This window comes from Octodon degus, unplaced genomic scaffold (genome assembly GCF_000260255.1).
Source record: "Octodon degus isolate 3935 unplaced genomic scaffold, OctDeg1.0 scaffold00140, whole genome shotgun sequence".
NCBI lineage: Eukaryota > Metazoa > Chordata > Mammalia > Rodentia > Octodontidae > Octodon > Octodon degus.
In genome coordinates this window covers 1,907,926-1,929,162 of record NW_004524716.1, presented here as the reverse complement: position 1 = coordinate 1,929,162, position 21,237 = coordinate 1,907,926, and the positions used below count along the sequence as shown (strand labels likewise).

Genomic DNA, 21,237 nt, shown 5'->3' with positions numbered 1-21,237 from the left:
TGTTTTTGTTTTTGTTTGTTTTTTGTGGAACCGGGGGTTGAACTCAGGCCCTTGCACTTGCCAGAGAAGTGCTTATTCTACTGAGCCATCTCCCCGGCCCTGCACTTGCTTAGGCAGATACAGGGACTTGGGTTTGATCCCCGGTGTGCTGTGCCAGCAACACCCCTGGGGCGCACTGAGGCAGCGATTGAGACTGGGCCTGGTGGCTTGTGCCTGTAATCCCAGCACTTTGGGTGGCTGAAAACAGGAGAATTACTACAAGTCTGATCTGTGTAGTAAGACCCTGTAAACCCTGTAGACGCTGTACTAAATACAAAATAATAATAATAACATATTATACATATGAAGTTCCTCTAAGCAGGATGACAACTGAGGAGACTAGAAAGACTTTTCTTAATTCCTAAGACCCATTTTGTTGAGGGGAGGAAAACATCCCGCTTTTGCCAATCACAGTCAGTGGCATAATTTGAAATAAAACCTTTTCAAAATTATTTTACAGAGAAACTTTTTGGCTATTTTTTAAAGATCATTTCCATTGTTCAATCCTTGACCAACGCAACTAAAAAGCCTGTTCTGTACAAATTTGGGATTGCTTGGGTTGGTTCCGTTTCTCATTTTTCAGAGATTATTCTAGCCCAGAACAGGCTTCCTTCAGCCCTGCACTCCATGCTGTCTACATGATGTTCTAGCTGAGGCCGTTGTGAGTGGCAGGTGTGAGCCCTGTCCCCTTGGGGTCTTTAATCTCAGAGAGCACTCCCGATGCCCCTGCTGCCTGCTCTGCTGACTGTGGCTTACCGCCATCAAGGCCCAGGACCCAGGTCAGACCCTGCTCAGGAGTCTTTCCCAGCGTCCCCGGCTGTGCCACCTGCCCCTCCTTGCTGCAGTAGCCTCCCGTGCTCGCCTCTGCCGCCACTGCCAGTGCTGGAAGGACGGTGTGCGGAGAGTACCCTGTGTCACACATCCCTAACGCCTAGCACCGTCTGTGTCATTTGAAAGTCATTCCATATTGGCTTTAAATTAAGCAAAATAACCTGGAAAAGAAGACTCAGGCATTTTCCTGTCTCCCAGCAACTTCCACTCTAAGCCATGATTAAAATCTTACGGATGCTGTCTTTCGAGCCAGACGACCTGAGTTCAAGGCTGGGTTTAGCCCCAAGTTAGTTTTATGATTTTGCCAAGTTCTGTCCTTAGACTTGTGTCACAACTATCCTCATGGCAGGGATTACAAAATTCCCCTGCCAAAATTGATATCAAAATTACAGGTAATGCTGAAGTTCCTAGCAGGATACACGGCATGTAGCTGGCCCCTAGCAAGCAACACTTACTAAGGTTAATATATTTCTTTCAAGTATAGAGCTCTTATTTTAAAACTACTTTTTAGTGTGAAATACATTTTGCTTCATTTTAACCCACTGTGTGACATATTTTTCCACTTGTATTTTTAAGAAAAAGGGAGGTTTTTTAAGTGTTTAAAAGTTTTAACTCAGTACATTTGAGACAATCAGAAAGTGAAAGGAGCTCGAGGACTCTGTTCTCCTTTTCAGTTTCATTTTCTGGAAAACAGATGATGTAACAAAGCATGCCCATGACTTTATGGTTAGGATTAAATAAGATAATAGGTGGAAAGCATTTAAGACGGTGACAGGAACATAGTGAACCTCTTTAGAAATGAAAGAGGCATATCCCCTTTTTAGTATGTCACTTAATCCTTTCACTGAGTGAGTTTCACCTTTTAATGAAACTGAGGACATTTAAACAAGAAGGTTGGGGAGAAGGAGCAGATTAATTTATACGATCCTTACGAGACATGTGTAATTTGTTTGTATCCCTTAGGTTTGGTCGGAAGCGGACCTTAGCAGCATTTCTGTGTCTGGGAGGCCTGGCTTGTCTTGTTGTGATGTTTCTTCCAGAAAAGAAAGGTATGCCTCACCAATTTCTATGAGAGTTTTGAACAGCAATTTTACGACAATGAATCTCAGTAGAGACGAGACCCTACCGTATGCCGGGCTTCATTTCTGTGATTGTATATGATTTAGCAATTGTGTGGGGTACAATGAACCAGACTCTTTCATTGCCTAAAGTATCCTCTGGGTGAATAATGTGCTTAGAGGTGTGGTATTAATTTTTGCAGGCTATTAAGTTACCATCTGGGATAGCTGGGATGCGGCTAGGTGATGCTACAGTTGCTTGTTTGCTGATGAGGACTAGTTAGTTCGGCTCAGAAAAAAGCTTGACCCAAGGCCAAAGAGTACACTGCTCCTTCCTGCCCGCCCGTCACCAGACTGGGGTTGAGAGACGCTGCTCCTCAAGGGTGGTTTTGGCAGCCCCGGTGTTTTCCTGAACTCCAGTCACAACTAAGAGCAATATTCACTGGATGAACATGCTCTTAGTCTTGTGTAAAATGTGAACAGAACACTTGTAGGTGTCTATATACATTTGTAGCCTTGCTGTACAAACGCCGCTTCAAAACATGGCCCTTTGATACCACGTCCATCTGATTCCTGCTCCTGTGTAGAATTTCTGTAGAACCTACAGATTTTCAGCTTTCTCCCCACGGCACACCTGAGGCATGCCAGCTCCCGCGTCGAGAACCGTGGTTTTGGCAGTCGGTTTAAGTGAAGAGGAGTGTGTCATAGCAGCTCTGCGTGAAGGACATATGGCAGCACAGGACCCCTGTTGCAGGGCGGCTTTAGGATTTTGTAAGGGTTCTGTTACAGAGATTGGTAGGAGGTGGTTTAACCTAAAGCTTTTGTAGCTACTGCAAACGCAGGAAGCGTTTGTTTCCTATCAGAACGCGTCACGTTATCAGCTGCTCCTCCTGTACATTCCTTCTGGAGGCTTAGTTGTGGCAGCATCTGAAGAACAGAGCCTTGCAGGGCTGCCCGTTCTTATTTTGTAACCTTCCAATGTGTTTACTGTCCCACCGGTCACCTTGGGAAGTTCTCGCCTTGAATCCAGAGGGCAGATTGGTCAGTAGAGATTTGGCTTCATGTTGGAGAACAGCCCAGCATGATGGAATCATGAAAATTAGGAAGTCCAGTCAGGCTGCCCACGTCCTGCCCTCTGAGCACCTCGGCACCCTGGCCAGGCGAGAGGAAGGGAGCTCCTCAGCTGCCCATCTGGACTATAAGAACAAAGTGTCTTACGTGTTTGTTTTTGTCTGGAGCAAGAATGAAATGGGCATCAAGCCATGCTAGCTTTGTGCTCAGAAGAGTTGGCTTTATATAGGCAGCTTGGGAATTCAGTTGTTCTTACCCATCTTAGTCAAGTATTCTAGTTATATCATTATAGAGAAGCACTTTTCAGTATTGTTATAAACCCTCCCCCAGCCCATCACACATCCCCAGGCTAAGCCAATTCACGTCTTTCCTCCTTCCTCCTTGTTTACCTACTCCAGGGAACCCACCCCTAGGACTCTGCATGGCCCCTGCTGGAAAGGACCTCTTTTTTTATTTTAATGTATTTGGTTGTTGCAGGGTCTCTGTATGGAGCTCGGACTCATGGTGATCCTCCTGCTTTCAGCCTCCACAGTGCTGGGATTACAGGTGTTTGACACTATGCCTGCCCAGACTATTGCCTGCTCAGCCTGCCCTGAGAGCAGGGCTGGCGCAGCATGTGGTGCCAGGGATCAAACTGTGCTTCGTGCGCTTGCCTAAGCTTGCCTAAGCTAGCCTAAGCAGGTGCTCTAGTCTGCTGAGCTATCTCACCAGCCCCGAAAGGACCCCTTTTGTAAATAACAGAATAAAACTCCAGGGTGACAGCAGATGTCTGGACTCCCATCTAGAGCAGCGAGTGTCCCTGTGTTAGGAGAGCCTCTTGACCTCTTGGCTGACTCGGGGGACCCAGCACGAGCAAAGGCTCTGTGGAGTTTCTTTCATGCACTACGCAGGTGCCTCCGGAATATAAGACCTTTGCTATGCTCAGAAAAAGTGGACATCCAGTCTATTTTTAAAGACTTTTCTGGGAAATAAATTCTGTGATAACCCTGAGTAAATTACCTTCTATTTTTAATAACCATTACTGTAAGAATGAGCCTCTTCCATTGTAATTGAGCCCATTCCTCTTCCTTGCTTCATCATTAGACACAGAGAACAGACGGTCACTTTTTACTTTTTTTTCACCGCCCCCCATAATCTTTTCTATACTTGCAAGGAGTCGTCCAGCTTTTCCTGCATTTCTCTTCTTTAAGCTAAAAAAAAAAAATTGTTCTTTAAACTGTTTTTTAAGACATTCATCTTTGCTATTTAAAATATTATGTGAGCTTTCTTTCCAGCCTGCTTTTTGGACTTTTTATATAGGTGTTATAAAAGTTGTAATAATTCCCTATTGAGAAAAAGACCTGATAGCTAGAACAGTTCTGTGAGCCTTGAGAGAGAGCTTGGAGACCACTCCCTCCCTCACCGGTTTTGCCCATGTGCCTGCCTTTTCTGCACCCCAATGCCTGCACCCCTGCCTTCCACCAGCTCAGGTGCACCCCTCCTACAACCCCACCCCTGGCTTGCTTGGTTTTTTTTTTTTTTTTTTTTTTTTCAGTACTGGGAATGGAGCCCCAAACCGTAGCTCTGAGCTACATCCCTAACCTTGTTTCTCTTGCTGTGATTTTTTATTATTATTTTGAGACAGAGCCTCCTTGAGTGTCCTGGTTGCCCAGGCTGGGCTCACACTTGTACTTGTCTTGCCTCAGCCTCCTGGAATTCTGGGATTCCTGGTATGAACCAGGACACCTAACCTTGTAGCAGAAGATGCGCCCCACCCCCCAAGCCAGTATACTGCAGTTACAGTTCCTGTTACTTTTGTCTCTTAGAAGCTGCTGGTCGCTGCAATGCTTAGCTGGTCGCCATGCTGTGTGTCGTATAAACCAGTTCCCACCTGACAAGCCAGTTTGCCTCAGTACTTCCTGCTTGCTTATCTCCTAAAAGCCCTAGACCACCAGACAGCAGGACCTGCTATTCTGGGAGTGATCCCAATCAGGGCCTGTTGATGTAAATAAATCTGCCTCCAACTCCTGTGGCTGTCTCCGTTGCTGTCACCCTTGCATTCCTAGGTATCTGTCTACATCCAGTTTCTATTTTAGCATCTCTACGTGATTGCTGGTCTTTGTGCCTGAGACATTTGTGGATGCTGTAGGAGAGATGGCTAGTAAATTAGAAAAGATTTTTTTTTTTTTGGCATTTCTCAGGCTATGGTTTATAATTACAGTTGAGCAACCCCAGTCCGAAAATCCTAAATCTAAAATGCTTCGAACTCCAAACCTCTCTCAGCACTGACCTGATGCCACAAGTGGAAATTTCCGTGGCTGAACTTAAGCGAACTTACCGGTCGCGGTCAAAACACAAAGGCCCCGAAAATAGTGTATAAAACCCTCTCTCCTCAAGGGCAAGTAGAAGCTGGAAATTAATCAGCCTTGAAAACTAGAATTCAAAAATACCGGTCACAATGAGCCTTTCCTTTTTGCTCTTAGGCAGATGGTATTATACAACGTTCCAGTTACAGAAGGAAACTAGAGATCAGATTAGTCAAGTGACCCATCTAGTGTTACACAGCCAGTAGGAAGCATATTGAGCATTTCGGGTCTTTCTGATGCTGAAGTCAGTACTCTTCAGGGACTGCTGTTTTTCTCTCATAGAGTTTTTTTCGTGGAAGTCATTACAAATGAATTAACACTGCCTGATCAGGGTTAGTCCTTCACTCTTCAGCAGGCAGGAATGGGCTAGTGGGTCAGAGCCTGGACTATCACAGTGGTGAAGCTCAATTGTCAACTCACTGGTGAAGCTCATGGCAAGTGGTTGTGGTCCCGCCAGAAGTTCTGACTGCCGGGAAATCTGGGCATTTGCCAGGATGAAGAAGCCTCACGGTTGAAGGACTTCCCCTAGACCCAGCCTGGAGGATCAGATTAGTCATACCTCTTCCCTCAGCCTTGGTCTGCCCGTTCCTTGCTCTTTTGACTTCTCCAGAATCTCATTTACAAAGTTTTGTTCCTGAACAAGATCTACTTGGTAGCCTAAGAGAGCTTCTGGTCTAGTGAAGGAAATTAGTGATCAGCACATAACAATAAAATACAGTACCGTAGGGGAATGAGCCAAAAAAAAAAAAAGGCTATGGGAACTTGAACTTGAGGCCATGAGAGTAATGGAGCCCAGCTACTTTCCTGGGTTTGTTTTTTTTGTTTTGTTTTGTTTTGTTTTGTTTTGTTTTGTTTTGTTTTGTTTCAGAACCAGGGATTGAACTCAGGCCCTTGTGTTTGCCAGGGAAGCGCTTATTCCATTGAGCCATCTCCCAGGCCCTACTTTCCTGTTTTGAACAAGTATAAAACCAGACAAAATATATGTAGGAAATGGAGATTTTCAGGGCCAGCCAGATAGCTCAGTGGACTAAAACGCCTTCTTAGGCAGAGCGCAGTGGCCAAGGTTTGATCCCCGGTGTTCTGAGAGGGCGAATGAGACTGGGCATGGTGGTGCACGCCTGTAATCCCAGCGCTGGGGAGGCTGAAAACAGGAGAATCACTATGAGTCCGAGCTGCATAGTGAGACTCTGTACCAAATACATAAAATGAAAATAAATAAATAAAGCCTGAACAATATCTAAAGAAATACAATAAAATCCAGAGCCTAGTATGAAATAGTCACACCTTGTGGCCTCTAATAAAAATTAGCAGGTAGACAAGAAGGAAATACTTTGGACAGCAGGAGAAAAATAAAATCAAAATCAGAAGTGGCACAGATCGTAGAGTGAGGAGACACATTAAAGCAGAAAGTCTGTACTTTCAAATATTAAAAAAAAGTAGAGGAAACCAGTCAAGGTGGTACATGGCCTGTAATCCCAGCACTCAGGAGGCTGAGGCAGGAGGATCATTGCGAGTTCAAGACCAGCCTGGACTATAAAGTGAGTGAGCTCAAGGCCAACCTGCACTGCATAGCAAGAGCTTGTCTGTCAAAGAGACAAAAAAAGAAAAAAAAAAGAGGAACACATGATCATTACAAGCAGAGTAATTAAAGGTATAAGGAAGATATACATAAGGTACCTAGAGATAAAACATGCATGAAAAAACACAATGGATCAGACTAACGTACAGTGCATGATACGGCAGAGTAGACACTACAGAAGAACAGGTCATTGAATATAAAGACCTAACAAAAACTGTTCAGAAAAAAAACAAAACAAGATTGATTACAAAATCGACACGCCGTCAGTGAGCTGTGGGACACGATCGGGGGCCTCTCACACTGCAGTGCCAGCAGAAAGAGGGGGAGGAAAACTAGCCACTGAAACAATTGCAAACTCTTGCCCAAAACTGTAATCACATGATAAAAAATTACTTCATTGGGAGGCTACAACAGTCCTAAATGTGTGAGCCTCTTTTAATAGGTTCAAAGTATGTGGAATAAAAATGTGCTGTACAGAAAAAAGAAAGGGGCAAATCCAGAATTCTAGTTAGGTTCATCAGCACTGTTCTCTCAGTAACTGATAGAAAAGAGTAGAGAGAAAATATAGGCAGGGCCGGCCAAATAGCTCAGTGGATTAAAGTGCCTGCAAGCAGGTGCAGGGCTTGGAGGTTCAATCCCCAGGCCTGCCAGGCCGGCTCCACGCCCAGGGCACGCTGAGACAGGGTGGCCAGTGCCTGTAATCCCAGCTCTTGACAGGCTGTAAACAGGTGGATCACTATGAGTCTGATCTAGTAGTGAGACCCTGAACATCCTGTAGACCCTTCTCCAAAAAATATATGGAAAAAAAAAAAAAGAAAGAAAATACTGGCAGACTTTTGTACAGTCAGCATGACCTAGTTGGCACACAGACCAAATTACCCGTGAACTCCTTCTGAGGCTCACGCAGAACATTTGCCAAGAAATAGCTTAATCTGGATGAAAACAAGTTCAGATAAATTTAAGAAGGTTGGAGACATTGAAAGTAAATTATTTGCCCATAATGGATTGAAACTAGAAATCAGTAACAGAAAAACAGCTGGAAAATCCTCAAAGTTTTGGATACAAAATAACACCTTTCTAAAAACACATGGATAAAAAGAAAGAAAGAAAGAAAGAAAGAAAGAAAGAAAGAAAGAAAGAAAGAAAGAAAAGAAAAGAAAGAAAGAGAGAAATCACAGAATTAGACTTCTTTTTTTTTTTTTTTTAACGGAACTGGGGATTGAGCTCAGGCCCTTGCACTTGCCAAGCAAGTGTTCATTCTACTGAGCTGTCTCCCTGGCCTGAAAATATTTTTAATTGAGTAATTAGTAAAGTATACAGATCAAAACTTAGTGCCAGGTGTAGTGGTCATGCCTGTAATTCCAGCACTCAGGAGGCAGGGGGATCACTGCAAGTCAGAAGTCAGCCCAGGCTCCCTGGCTCACTGGCTACAGAGTGAGCTCAAGCCCAGCCTGAACGACACAGCGAGACCCTGTCTCTCTCTCTTACTCTCACATATGCACAAGTTTAGGCATGCATCTAAAGCAAAGCTTAGAAGAAAATTTTTATAATTTTTTATTTTTATTTATTTTTCTTTATATTTTAGGGAAGGGTCTACAGGGTATGCAGTGTCTCACTACTAGATCAAACTCATAGTGATCCGCCTGTTTACGGCCTCCCAAGAGCTGGGATTATAGGCATGCACCATGCTCAGTTGCCCCTGGGGCGCGGGCGGGGTCGGCATGGCAGGCCCAGGGAGGGACGCAATCCCAGGCTTCTATGCCTGCTTGCAGGCACTTTAATCTGCTGAGCTATTTGGCTGGCCCTATAATTTTTTAAGTCAGAAGAAAGTTTTCAAATCAGAGATTCACCCTAAGAAAATAGAAGATGTTTTTAAGAAAGAAAGGCTTTTGATGAATATGATCATTATGTATATCTAAATTATGCCAAGAAACTTAATAAAAAGTAAATTTAAAAGAATGGCAAATGAAACAAAACAAGCAGAAAGATGAAAAGAATATAAGTAAAAAAAATCAGTGTAATGAAAACACAAAGACCCAAAGATGTTGAGACAGATATTCACAGTAGTATTATGAATAATAGCCCCAAACTCGAAGGAGCCCAGGTGCCCATGAAGCTGGTGAGCGGGCAAACGCATTGTCGCATATCCATACAATGGAATATTAGCAAGGTAGGAATGAGCTGTAGCCTGCTCATACACACAGCATGGACGAATTTCAAGACCACTAGGCCGAGTGAAAGAAGGCAGACACAAAAGCCCGTGAAGTCTATTATTTCATCTGCGCGAAGCCCCAGAAGGAGTGAGGCTATGCCGACAAAACTGGATTTGCACGATTTTTATTTGAAAAACCAGCCGAAGGCAAGCAAAAGGCATTGTTCTTCTTTCCAACTGAAGCATAAGAGTGGAGAACTGGGAGCTGTGGTCAATATTTTAAACATATGGGCAATCAAAAGTATGCTATAATCACCCAGGGAATGATGTGAATGATTAATGGAATTTTTGCTGTTTTTGGGCCAGTAAATTAAGACGATAAAATACTAAGGTAATTTGTTATGGTGGCCCCAACGGCACTCAGAAAATTAGTTCTGCAAATTATATCCTTAGTAGATGCAATATTGGAATAAATTTATAAGGTCAGTGAGTTCAGAACTTGGAATGGTATCCTGTATTTTGAGAGTTGTCTTTTGAAAATAGATAACTTAGATTTTCTCTTCTCTTTTCAGTCGTTTTTTCCTGAATAGTAACTTTGACCATTCATTGGGAATAGCCAGTAATAGCTGGCTTTTTGATATAGTCCCCAGGGGAGAAATCCAGCGGCCCAACAGCCACATACGCAGGGACTGGTGCCTTAAGTTGACATAGGGGCCCTTGAGGACGTGGTGACCGCAGATCTGATGGCAGAAACACAAGCGAGAAGTTTCAAGCAGCAGACAGGCTGTTGAGAGCATTTTCTGGGTGTCTTCTCACCCAAAACAAGCTTCCTGGATGTTTGCGGCTGGAGTGTCCTCAGCCTTACACGGGACTCTTGCAGCCTTCCATCATGGATGTTTATATGATAAAGTTTCTGTATCACATCATCTGAGCTTAGATTTCAAGGTGGCAGTCCTCTATCCCAATATTGAAGGTGTTTTCCATGCATTTGTGAAAAATGCCACCCTGTATGGATGGAAACCCGCCCCAAAGACTGGTCATAGCCAAGCCAGTGTGTATGCGTTGTGTTTGCTTCGGTGTCAGCCTACCTTTTTCTCTGGCTCAGTTTTCTGCAAAATAATGATGAATTGGATCGGCAGTGTGAAGAAGTTGTGAGGTCTTGAGGGTCTAGAAATAAATCTTGAAGTAAATACTGAATATTCTGATTCTTTTTCTGGAGGACTTCATGTTTTCAAAAGATACAGTTCTTAAAAGGGCTACTGGGCCAGGGAGATAGCTCAGTAGAATAAGCGCTTCCCTGGCACGCGCAAGGGCCTGAGTTCAATCCCCGGTTCCACAAAAAAATTAAAAAAAAAAAACAAAAAGAGGCCTACTGTGTTTTCTCAAACACTCAGGAAGAAGAGGAGAGAGCAGCTCCAGGGGTCACATTTAGCAGTGCTTACATGACTGCCTCAGGACAGCATCTTAAAGTGTGCAAAAATTTGTTTCACGCTCCAACAGGGTGAAACAGTTTTGCTATCAGGCAGATCCTGTGTCTCCCTCCCAAGAAGTTGACAGCATGAAGACAGATTGATTTCACCAAATTCACCCCTGTAGTAGTTCTTCAACAAATATTTGCACAGTGAACCACTGTGTGCCTGGTCCTCTGGGAGGTGCTGTGTGAAAACAAGTATCCAAAGATACGAACATTAACCTGACCTAACTTGCAATATATTTTGGGCAGACAAGATAGAAAAGTAAATAACTGCAGAGGAGTATCAGAGACCTGCCCGTTGAATGGATTGGAAAGTAGGGGAATTTGGGGTGAAAGGGAAAAAAGCCATTGCACTGGAGCTATTTAATTCAGAGCAGTTTATATGATCCCCACAGTCCTAAAAAAAAAAAGGGACAAGAGTGTTCCATTTGGCCTAAATGTCAAGGAGAATGAGGGCAATGACTTTCGATGGCTAGGACATTGCTGTTGACCTTTAAGACTAGGAATGTTAGGAAAGGATGGTATTGGAAGTGACATTGCTGTTCCAGGGCAGGCGCATCTGAGCAAATGGATGGTTGTCACACCCTGAAGATGTATGACAGTAAAAAGAGGAAGTACAGCAGACTCAAGAAGAGTTGTAGGGTTTTTTCTTATAAGAAAATTGTTACCTTGAAGGTAGAAACAAATAGATTATTAAAAGGCACAAGGTTAACTGTGTTTGACAGGTAACAAATTGTAGAACCCCATCAGCATAATGCTAATAAGAATCAAGATAATTGGTCGATAGCATTTTTGATAATGAAATAAACTGACATAAGATTTTTTTTTACATTTTGTGGAAAAACATTACGTTAAACTCAAATAACATTATAGATTAATGACTAAACTGAGAAGTAAGAGGAAGGATTCGAAGGATTTTTCTATTTCGTCTCTTGCTTTGAAGCACATCCGTATCCTCTGGTAGTAGTTTAGTGAGGCTCTTCCTTACCTCCCAGTAGCTCACTGATGTAGTTTGTATCCTGAGCATCCCCAGAGGTCCATGTGTTGAGAGCTTGGTCCCAGCCCAGGGTACTGTGGGAGAGAGTGGAGCCTGCAGAGGGCAGGGCCCAGTGGGAGGAACTCAAGCCATTGGGGCACTCCCTTGAAGGGACGCCCCCTTTATCTTCCCTTCTCACTCACCTTGCCCACAGTTGTGAGGTTAGCAGGTCACTCTAATGCATGTACTCCATGACAGTGCCTTACCACAGGCACAGGGCTACAGGGTCCACCATGGACTGACACTACCAAGACCTTGAGCCAAAGTGAACCTTTGCTTCCTGTCACCTGATCTGCCCAGATACTGGATGCAGTAATGGAAAGCTGCCTAACCAACCCCCCTTGAAACTGTGCAAGCTTTTCTGGAGCTCACCTCTGTTTTCACTGCCTATCAGCGAAGGCTCTGCTGACCCATTTTATATCAGTGATTGACAAAGGTGGGAGGAGAGAGGAAAGACTCTTAGTAGACGCGCTTTCTTTTCAGTGTGGTGTTCAGGGTCCCTCTCAGGATGAGTGCAGGTTTTATCCCACTCGGTGATAAGCGGTGTGTCAGACTTCATGCAGACAACCAAGACACTGAGAAAACACTACACATGCTTTTGGGCGTGATTACTGCACTTTCCAAATGTGTGTGCAGTTATGCCATGTCCCTGCTGGTTGGAGGCCCACATGGATGCCCGTGGTTCCTTCAGAATGACACGTGTCATTGTGCGGGACTGTTGCCATCATGGTCTCACAGGGGTTGCTCTGTTCTCCTCAGACACAGGTGTGTTTGCAGTGGTAAACAGCCGCTCCATGTCCTTGCTGGGGAAGCTGACCATCAGTGCAGCCTTTAACATCATCTACATCTACACCTCTGAGCTCTATCCTACCATCATCAGGTATGTGTCTGCCTGCGCCTACTCCTGGAGTTGCTCCTGTGGGCGGGGCACGGCCCTCCCTCCCTCTGCTCCTGTGGGCGGGGCACGGCCCTCCCTCCCTCTGCTTCTGTGGGCGGGGTTCTCCCCCTTCTGTGGGCGGGGCGAGGTCTTCCCTCCCTCTGCTTCTGTGGGCGGGGCTCTCCCTCCCCCTGCTCCTGTGGGCGGGGCACAGCCCTCCCTCCCCATGGGCGGGGCAAGGCTCCCCCCTGCCTCTGTGGGCGGGGCTCTCCCTCCCTCTGCTCCTGTGGGCGGGGCACAGCCCTCCCTCCCCATGGGCGGGGCAAGGCTCTCCCTCCCTCTGCCTCTGTGAGCAGGGCGCAGCTGTCCCTCCCTCTGCTCTGGAGTCTGCATCAGCAGTGACTCAGCACGCCCACTGCAGCTCACAACCTCTCTGGAGGCAGCTCTCTGCCTGTGTGCCTGAGGAAACTAGTTTCATCGTGTGCTAAATTCCCTCTTGCGGATTGTAAGAGGAGTACTTTACATGAACAGAGCTGCGTGCCGGGTTTGGCTGTCTTTACTTTGGTGAATTTCATTTATTTAATCACCAGTTTAGTGATTAGGGAACACAATCCCTTTTCTCATAGAGCCTCTATCTTAGCACAATATATGCACATAGTAAATAATTATTTCATATATTAATAGATAAACTTAAATATTAGTTAAAAATTATTTTAATGAATATGTTCTGCTTATATCCAATAGGAATAGATTCCATCCTAAATTTCATAAAATCAGTTTGAAAACAAAAAGCAAACCCAAATCTGAGGGAGAGGAGTGTAGTTAGTTTCTGTAGAGCTGCCTTTGTAGAGTTAGAATCACTCAGATGGAGCCTTTTGTCTCTTTTTGTTCAAGAAATCCAAGCGTCCTCTCTGCCTGTTGATTTAAATCTCTTTTTCCAGCAACAGATCACATTGTTTACCCACTTCCCGATTGTTCTTACAGTCACCTCATAAAAAGTGAAGATGCATCTGAGAGGACATGGACATTATTGACAATTAGGCTGAGGTGACAGAGTGGTGTCTTGCTGTCCTTTCATTCCCATTTCTTCTCCCTCTCACGTCTTTCCTGCCTATGACCCAATAAAGCTACTGTTGTAGGTTTCCTGACAGTGAATGCACTGAGTCCTACTAACATGCCTGGCTTTTTAATAGTTCATACATTGGACTTAAGGAAGTGGACAGGCTTTTCAGGTCACTAAGCCCTCTTTCTATGACTGTCTTAACTGACTATAATAGTAGACCTAAGACACAAACACCTGTAAGAATATTTGATAAAAAATAAATACTCAAATGCTGATTTTAACATCATCCTCAGGAGATGTACTAGCCATATGACAGTCACTAGCCTCAAGTGCCTATTGAAATTTAATTAAAATTGGGTAAGTTAGAAATTCAGTTCCTCATCTGCATTTGCCACATTTTGAAGTACAGTCGCCACCTGCATCCAGTGACTCAGTATCAGGCAGCGCAATTCCAGTACATTCCCAGCACAGCGGAGAGTTCTAGTAGGCAGTGCCGCTGTGCAGTTTCCTCGGCTTCTGCTTTGGCGTGTTCTGTTCCAGGCCCTTTATACCTCTCCATGGGGATTTTTAATGTTTCCCCTACAACTCACTAATTTTTGTTTTACTTTTCCTTGTGCCTTCTAGGAACGTTGGGCTGGGAACTTGTTCCATGTTCTCCCGAGTTGGTGGGATTATTGCTCCCTTCGTCCCCTCACTGGTTGGTTTGTACCTCCTAGTTTTATTTTTCACCATTCTCTGCTTCAGAAATACTTGTCTTTTTTGAGTAGAAAAGGTAATGAACAGACATCTGTTAGGTCAGCAGACACAGATATGAACCGTGTACCTTTCAGAAGAAGGCCCAGGACTCCATCAGGACAGATAGCCTGGGACCCTTCCACCCCCTGGGTCTGATTCTGTGTTCATCTCTAAGCATTGGAGAGTCAGCTGGTGCCGCAGAACCGCCTTTGCTGCCCGTTCAGAAGTCAGCTATTCCGTATCTATTAAGCCTCTGCTTCACGCTGGACTCTGTGACAAGTACGCTATGCACGCCACTGTGTGCACGTAATAATCACAGGAGAAATCCTACAAACAGATGAAACATCTTTCCCCAAAGCATACCACTGGGAAAAGAAAACTCGAAATCTGAGCCTACATGTGTGTCTCTTCAGGTTCATTGGCATTTTCTAATTTTTGTGGCCCAATAAGAGGTGAAACACTAAACCAGAGCCCAGAAACTCACCCAGTCTTAAAATACTTGGCTTCTCTGAAAGAACTATGGGGCCCCGTGCGAGGCTGTCCTTCCCCACTCTGGGGCTTTCCAGGCCACACTTGCGGAAAGGTGACTAGATTTGGCGTGGGGTTGGTGGGCCTTTTCTGTAGATTGCTGATCACTTCTAGTCTAGGATGCCTCTGAAATGCCACAGCCACCAACTCACGCTTTGAGCTACAGTACTCTTGCTTCTCCTGTGTCGCTCTCCCTCCCCAGTCTCATGCCCAGCTGTGGGTCACAAGACCTCACTTAGAAGAGAGTGCTATTCACTCTAGGTTTCGTCAAGCAAAATGTGTGGGACCCTAGACATACAGTATCAAAACTATCCAACTTTGGGCGTCTGTCCTAGGGCATTGCAAAAAACTCAACTCCATCTCCTTCGGTTCCTGAGAGAAGGGGCAGTGCTGGGTTCCCCTTGTTTCTACAGCACCCAGACTGGCCAGGTTCGGCATGCAGGATTTAGGGTGGAGAGGGAGGACCCCATCTGTCTCCCTTCTTCTTTCTGCCCTTTCTTACTCTCCTGGCTTTCCCTGCTCTTTTTCCTCCTCACACCCCCTCCTCCCTCCTTTCCCCATCATGTCTGAAAGTTGTCTGAGATGAAATCCTAATTGGTACTCTCCGAATAGGGAAGGCTAAAGCAGATCATAGAGTCAGTACCTCCCTTACTGGAATCTAGAATTTCAGTCCCCTCAGAGTGGCCTCGAGGCACCATCCTGAAAGCTGCTGTTTCTTTCTTTGTCTTTGAACCCACTTGTATAGAAAGAGAATATTAAGTTCTCCTAAGACTATCTTTTGGCTCTGTGAAGCAGTTGCCATTTAGCTTTGCCATTTTAATTTAAGCACTTACAAACTATGCATGTGATAGGGTTTTGTTTTGTTTACCAGGAGGTTTTGTCCCTTTCATTCCTGGCCTCTGTTATGGTCCCATGGGCTGTGGAGTGTTTGGGCAGATTCCAGGATTGAGAACTTTAACCTTGCCGAGGTCTCTCATATCGCTGTAGCTGCCAAGGGATTAAAGTTCATTGCCTGCAAATAGTTCTGGGGTGTCTCTCATGTGAAGAGAGTGTGGAGGTCACTGTTACAAGCTCCTCCCAGGAGTGGAAGCTGGACACCAGGCTTTCTTGTGTACCTGCCCTGCTCAGAAGCAGCTGGGCCTCAGCGCCCGCACTCCCGTGCTGCTCCTGGATTTACCCAAACCCATCTCTCCATGAAGAATCAGTCCAGTTTCCCACTTGTCTTAGTTAAAATTTTCCTCATTGCTGGTACAAAATACCTGACACCCAAAATTAAGGAAGGAAAGGTTTATTTAGCTCGCAGTCTATGGAGGTCTTTGTCTGTACTGGGCTGGCTCCAAGGCAGAGTGGCACATGGCAGGGGACCAAAGTTCACGAGACAGAAAACCGAGAGCAAGGGAGGAGCAGTGGCTGTGGAAATTAGCTAGCCTCTCTGTCCTCCTTACATTACCTTCAGGCTCTCAGCCCCAGGGTGTGTAGCACTTACACCACAATCCCAGCAGTATTCAGACCCATAATCCCAGTTTTGGATTATGAATTAATCACAGACTCTAGAACTGAGCCCCAATGAGGGCATGATGCTTTGGGGCGACAACTACACACAAACCATAACACCACCGTAGTTCTCTGTAGTGAAAGAAAAAGTGATCCAGAGCATAGTCTGGTGGGAAGGCCCAGACTGGGTAGGAGCTGTGTTGTCCTCAGTCCTGGGACCGCAGAGGTCGTGTGATGAGGACACTCACTGACCCTTTGTTTCTGTTTGCCCCATCCCTCCAGAAATACGTGCAGTGGTCTTTACCCTTCATTGTGTTTGGAGCCACGGGCCTGACCTCAGGCCTCCTGAGTTTGTTATTGCCGGAAACCCTGAACAGCCCTCTGCTGGAGACGCTCGCTGACCTTCAGGTGTACTCCTACCGGAGGCTGGGGGAGGAGGCTGTGTCTCTGCAGACCTTGGCCACGCCGCAGGTGCGCTGCCCTTCCTCCCACCCATTTGCAGCTGCTGTTTGGCCCATGATAGCTGTTGGGAAAAAATACTTTGGGGGTCAGATTAAATAGAATAGAAAACAGTGATAGAAATCTAACAGGAAGGGATGTTCAGAAAAATGAAAGATGACAGGAGATCCATTAGATTTTTTCTTCCTAGGGAGAAAAAGTGTATTTAGCTCATGGTTTGTGGAGGTTTCAGTTCACGCTCTGCTGGCTCCAAGGCAGAGTAGCACATGGCAGAGGGCAGCCGTTCACGGCAGCAGAAAACAGCAAGAGCAACAAAAGCAAAAAGGCAGGAGCTCCATTAGAGTTTTAAAATGCATAGAGCCTGCTCCTCAGGGAGGTAGATGCCACAGAAATCCATTTGTCAGTTGAACAGTTAGCTGGCAGCTTCTGCTGTAGAAATGTTGTGGTGACCGCTCCCTGCCCTCTGCTCCCTTCCTGTGGCAGCCGGCGGACGAGGAGAGGACTTCAGGGAGTGAGAGCGAGGAGGAAGAAGAGTTTTACGATGCCACTGAAGAGACTCAGATGATCAAGTGAAGAGCCCGAGCGCCCCGCTCAGAGCCAGAGAACCACCGTTATGCCTCTGACCAAGGCAAGTTCTCCCTTGAATCCTCACAGAGCTGAGTCAGATAGGCTTGGCGCCAACATGTGCGGGTGATGCTCAGCGCGGACTGCCTTTGTTAAAGTACCCAGAAGTTGGAGAAGAGATTCCATCAGAGAAAACATCGCTGCCTGAAAGACAAGTTCTTAACGTGTCCAGGGCTGAAGCTCAGCTCAGAGTCGTGAGCTCTGGCCTCCCAGCTCTCGCCCACATTCCAGGGCAGGAGCCTGAGACACGGTCACAAGTTTGGTGACACTGTTTTTCTTCCCTTGTGATCTGGAAGCAGATAAGTAAAACTCACCATTTTAGTAAGATTAAAGAAGCTGTTCTTAAAATTGAAACCTCATGTCATGTGTGACATCTGTCCCCTACCACTTGCACTTGGTCCCCAGGAAATCTTCAGGGGCAGCTTAGTGTGAGCACTTAATTTTGCACGGAAGGAAGCGTTCTCAGAGAGCATAGGGTGTCCTGAGGCCCTTGGGCTTTACCTCAACTGCGGATATCCAGTGCTGAGCTTGCTTCCCGGCCTGCTGGTTGGCCTGGTTTTCTTTCCCTCTGGTCCCAGGTAGAGAATGTGTACATGTTCATAGAAGCACTAATTAACTTATTAATTCACGACTAAGCCCAGAATAGTTTACTAGAGGCAGAGGTGCGGCTATGGCCGGTAGCGCTCTCTGGTACTTAAATCATGTGATCACTTCAATTCCCAATGATGGTCACCTCCAGGAAAATTATCTTCCTGGAGTCTAGTACAGTAATAACTTCAAAATCCTGCACAGTAAACAATAAAGCTTTATAAAGGTAGCAAGAGGTTAAAGGCAACATGTTGTTCTGTTGGATTTAAAAAAAAAAAAGATGTGGCTTTTAATAAAGGGCAAAAAGAATTATCTTTGGCAATTTTATATTTGTTTGCTTTCAGTATTGTATAAGAAGGGGTTTGGGCAACATTGAAAAACTTGCACTCTTGTTGCTTTGACGCAGCCCTTACCTGTTAGACAGAATGGAAGGCACAGACGTTTCTTAGGAAATAATTTACTTTTTCATTCATTGTGATTGTGAGCGAATAAAAATTCATGCTTAGTTTCTTGAGATCATGTGCTGAAATTACTGATTTCTCCACGGAACTTGAACACTCTCTCCGATAGGGAGTGGGAGCCAGGGGTTCAGCAAGCTTGGGCAGCAGTGTTTGGGCTCATTTTCCCAATGAGGAAAATCTCTGTGTGTTCAAAATCTCCATTTCTGATAAGCTCTTGGAGAGAGAGGAATCGTGTGGGAGGCAAAGGGAAGGTGTCCCTGGCCGCGTCTAGAAATCTTGGCAGTGCCCCGCCTGACCTGCTCCATTCCCTTCCATACTGACACTGCACTATGTTCATTCATTGTACCTTGGTCTTTGTTCAAATGTTTATGTCCTTTTTGCCCTTGATCGTGTATTGGGCTGTTTGGAAATAGGAATCATCCCAGCTACCCTGTTTCTCTTTGCTGTGCCCAGAGTGCTGGCCCAGACCTAGTAAGGACCCGAAAAATGTTACTGTTTTTCACCACCAAGAAAATGGTGACGCTCCTCCAGGTAGCATTTTGGAAAACTTAACCCACACCCCCAAACTGTGGACTTCTTATTTTTCACTGGAAAACGGAGATCTCACCACTGGGAGAGGGAGAAAGGAAGAACTTACAGATTTTGTTAAATGTCAAATATTTGAAATAAAATGATAAACTAATGTATGTATAATTTTTAGTTGCATGGAGCTGTCTTTTCATTATAATAGAAATACAACCCAAAGTTTGGAACCTAGAAGTTAGAAATGTGTATCTGTAGGCCCAGGGTGATGCTGGACAACCGGTAGTGTGGCTTCCCTCCCTGTGGGGACTACTGGAGAATCCATCTCTATAGACACTGGGGTTCCTGCCGCCTTGGGCTAAATAAGTGATCATTCCACTAATTCTGTCCCTGGGTTTCTTCTTTTCCTGGCCAGGAAGGAGGGTAAAGCAGGAAGGAATCCACAGATTGATTATGTGTTGTTTAACAAGTCAACTGCTGGTACCAGGTGTATCGTTGAATTTTGTTTCTTCTGGATAGTCCTTTCGGCAAAAGTTGAAAATTACTGTTTTTTTATTTCTACTGCTATAACAATAGATTTTTTTTCATTTGATAATGACTATTGGAAGAATATCCATGGTAGAGAATGTGCCCGTGTGTGCATATTCACTTATTAAATCCTGAGGAAACTTGCCAGGTGTGTGGTGCTCACCCAAAGAAAGAGCCAGCATTCGGAAGGCTGACACAGGAGGATCTCTGCAAATTTCATGCCAGCTGTGCTCTGTCCTGAGTTCAAAACCACCCTGGACTACATAGTGAGACCCTGTCTCAAAAAAACCAAAAAAGTAATAATAATAAAATAAGTATTAGAAGAAGTTTGATTGGTAGTAACATACGTTGTGCAGATGATTGTAAAAAGTTTCCTCTTGGCCTTTTTCATTTTAGTCAAGATAAATTTCTTTTCTCTGAAAAAGTACCTGGAAAAAAGTAAGGAAACATACTCCAAGGTTGCGACAGCTGAAGTCCGGGCAGAATCGCTGTGCTGCGGTCCACTGCGTGGCGTGCTGAAAGAGACCAGGCAGTTCCCTGGTTTTGTGAGTTAAAACCATGGCCTATCGAAAAGCTGATGGGTATACAAGCAATACACACATTCTTTAGCATGTCTACATTAATAAGTGAATACAACAGAGAAAATGAAAATTCCCGGGATATTGCTCAAGTAACTGTAACCTGAACAAATGTTTTTATGGTGAACATTGGTGAAGACGCTTTTACTGGATAATTTATATTCTTAACAAATATACATTGAAATAACTGTCATTCTTATATCAGAATTAAAATACCACTTTTCAGTAGGACTTATTTCCTCATCCAGATTTTTGATCATTGGTCCTTAAATTGTAAACGTAGATTTTTCTTAACTAAATGAAATGAAGGTGTTTCAGAGTCTTGCAAATTTAATAAAGGATCACAAAACATAAGCCTTTGCTCTTGTTCTTACAGAATGTGTTGAGGTACACATCTTTGACAAATACATTACGTGCTGGAAATCATAGGTGATGTGGGGAACAGGATATATGGCAAAATGAACATAAAGCATTTTTCGAAAAAGAATGCAAAAATGCTACAGAGGGGGCAATCCAGCTATGCAGGACCTCAGAGAAGGGCCTTCTGATGTCCTCGGTAGATGCATGCAGATCGTTGGACAAAATTCAGAATTTATTCACAATAAAAGCTGCTACCACGCAAGGAATACAGAAAATTTCTTTGGCAAAATAAGGAATATTGCGGTAAATAAGGTGAATTAGCACACAGTATCCCTTCCTGGTACTTGGGCCTTCAGATTTTCTGAAACCGGACTCCTTGTAAGAAATACTTTTTTACATACTCATTTTCTTTCTTTCTCTGTCTCTGTCTATGTGTTTCTCTTTCTGTCCTTACAAATATGTTCATGTATAAAACATCTATAAACATGTATATATAAGACACAGGGCCAGTGAGATAGCTCTGGGCTGGCAAGATAGCCCAGCAGACTAAGTGCCTGCTGTGGCAAGCACAAGGACCAGGGTTCAATCCCTGGTCCTTCATGCTGTGCCAGCCCTGCCCCCGAGGCATGCTGAGCCGGAGACAGTCCAGGCGTGGTGGCTCACACCTGTAATCTCAGTGCTGGGAAGGCTGAAAACAGGAGGATCACTACCAGTCTGAGCTGTGTAGTTAGGCCCTGTGCCAAATACATAAAAAATGAAAACATTAAAGCATAAATACATATAAGCATGTATATATTCCTAAAACATAGATCATGTGCATAGCTTTATGAAGCAG

The 21,237-nt window shown here is 44.7% G+C and overlaps 1 protein-coding gene across 1 annotated transcript in view; it reads left to right on the top strand.

Moving 5' to 3' along the window:
• Nucleotides 1–18,465, top strand: part of Slc22a15 (solute carrier family 22 member 15) — a 65,908-nt gene extending 47,443 nt beyond the window's left edge. Inside the window, exons 8-12 of the mRNA XM_012517020.2 lie at nucleotides 1,834–1,919; nucleotides 12,345–12,465; nucleotides 14,150–14,222; nucleotides 16,565–16,753; nucleotides 17,225–18,465. Coding sequence (XP_012372474.1) covers nucleotides 1,834–1,919; nucleotides 12,345–12,465; nucleotides 14,150–14,222; nucleotides 16,565–16,753; nucleotides 17,225–17,314 — 559 coding nt within the window. The 3' untranslated portion in view covers nucleotides 17,315–18,465. The remainder of the gene's footprint in view (nucleotides 1–1,833; nucleotides 1,920–12,344; nucleotides 12,466–14,149; nucleotides 14,223–16,564; nucleotides 16,754–17,224) is intronic.
• The last annotated feature ends 2,772 nt before the right edge of the window (nucleotides 18,466–21,237 follow it).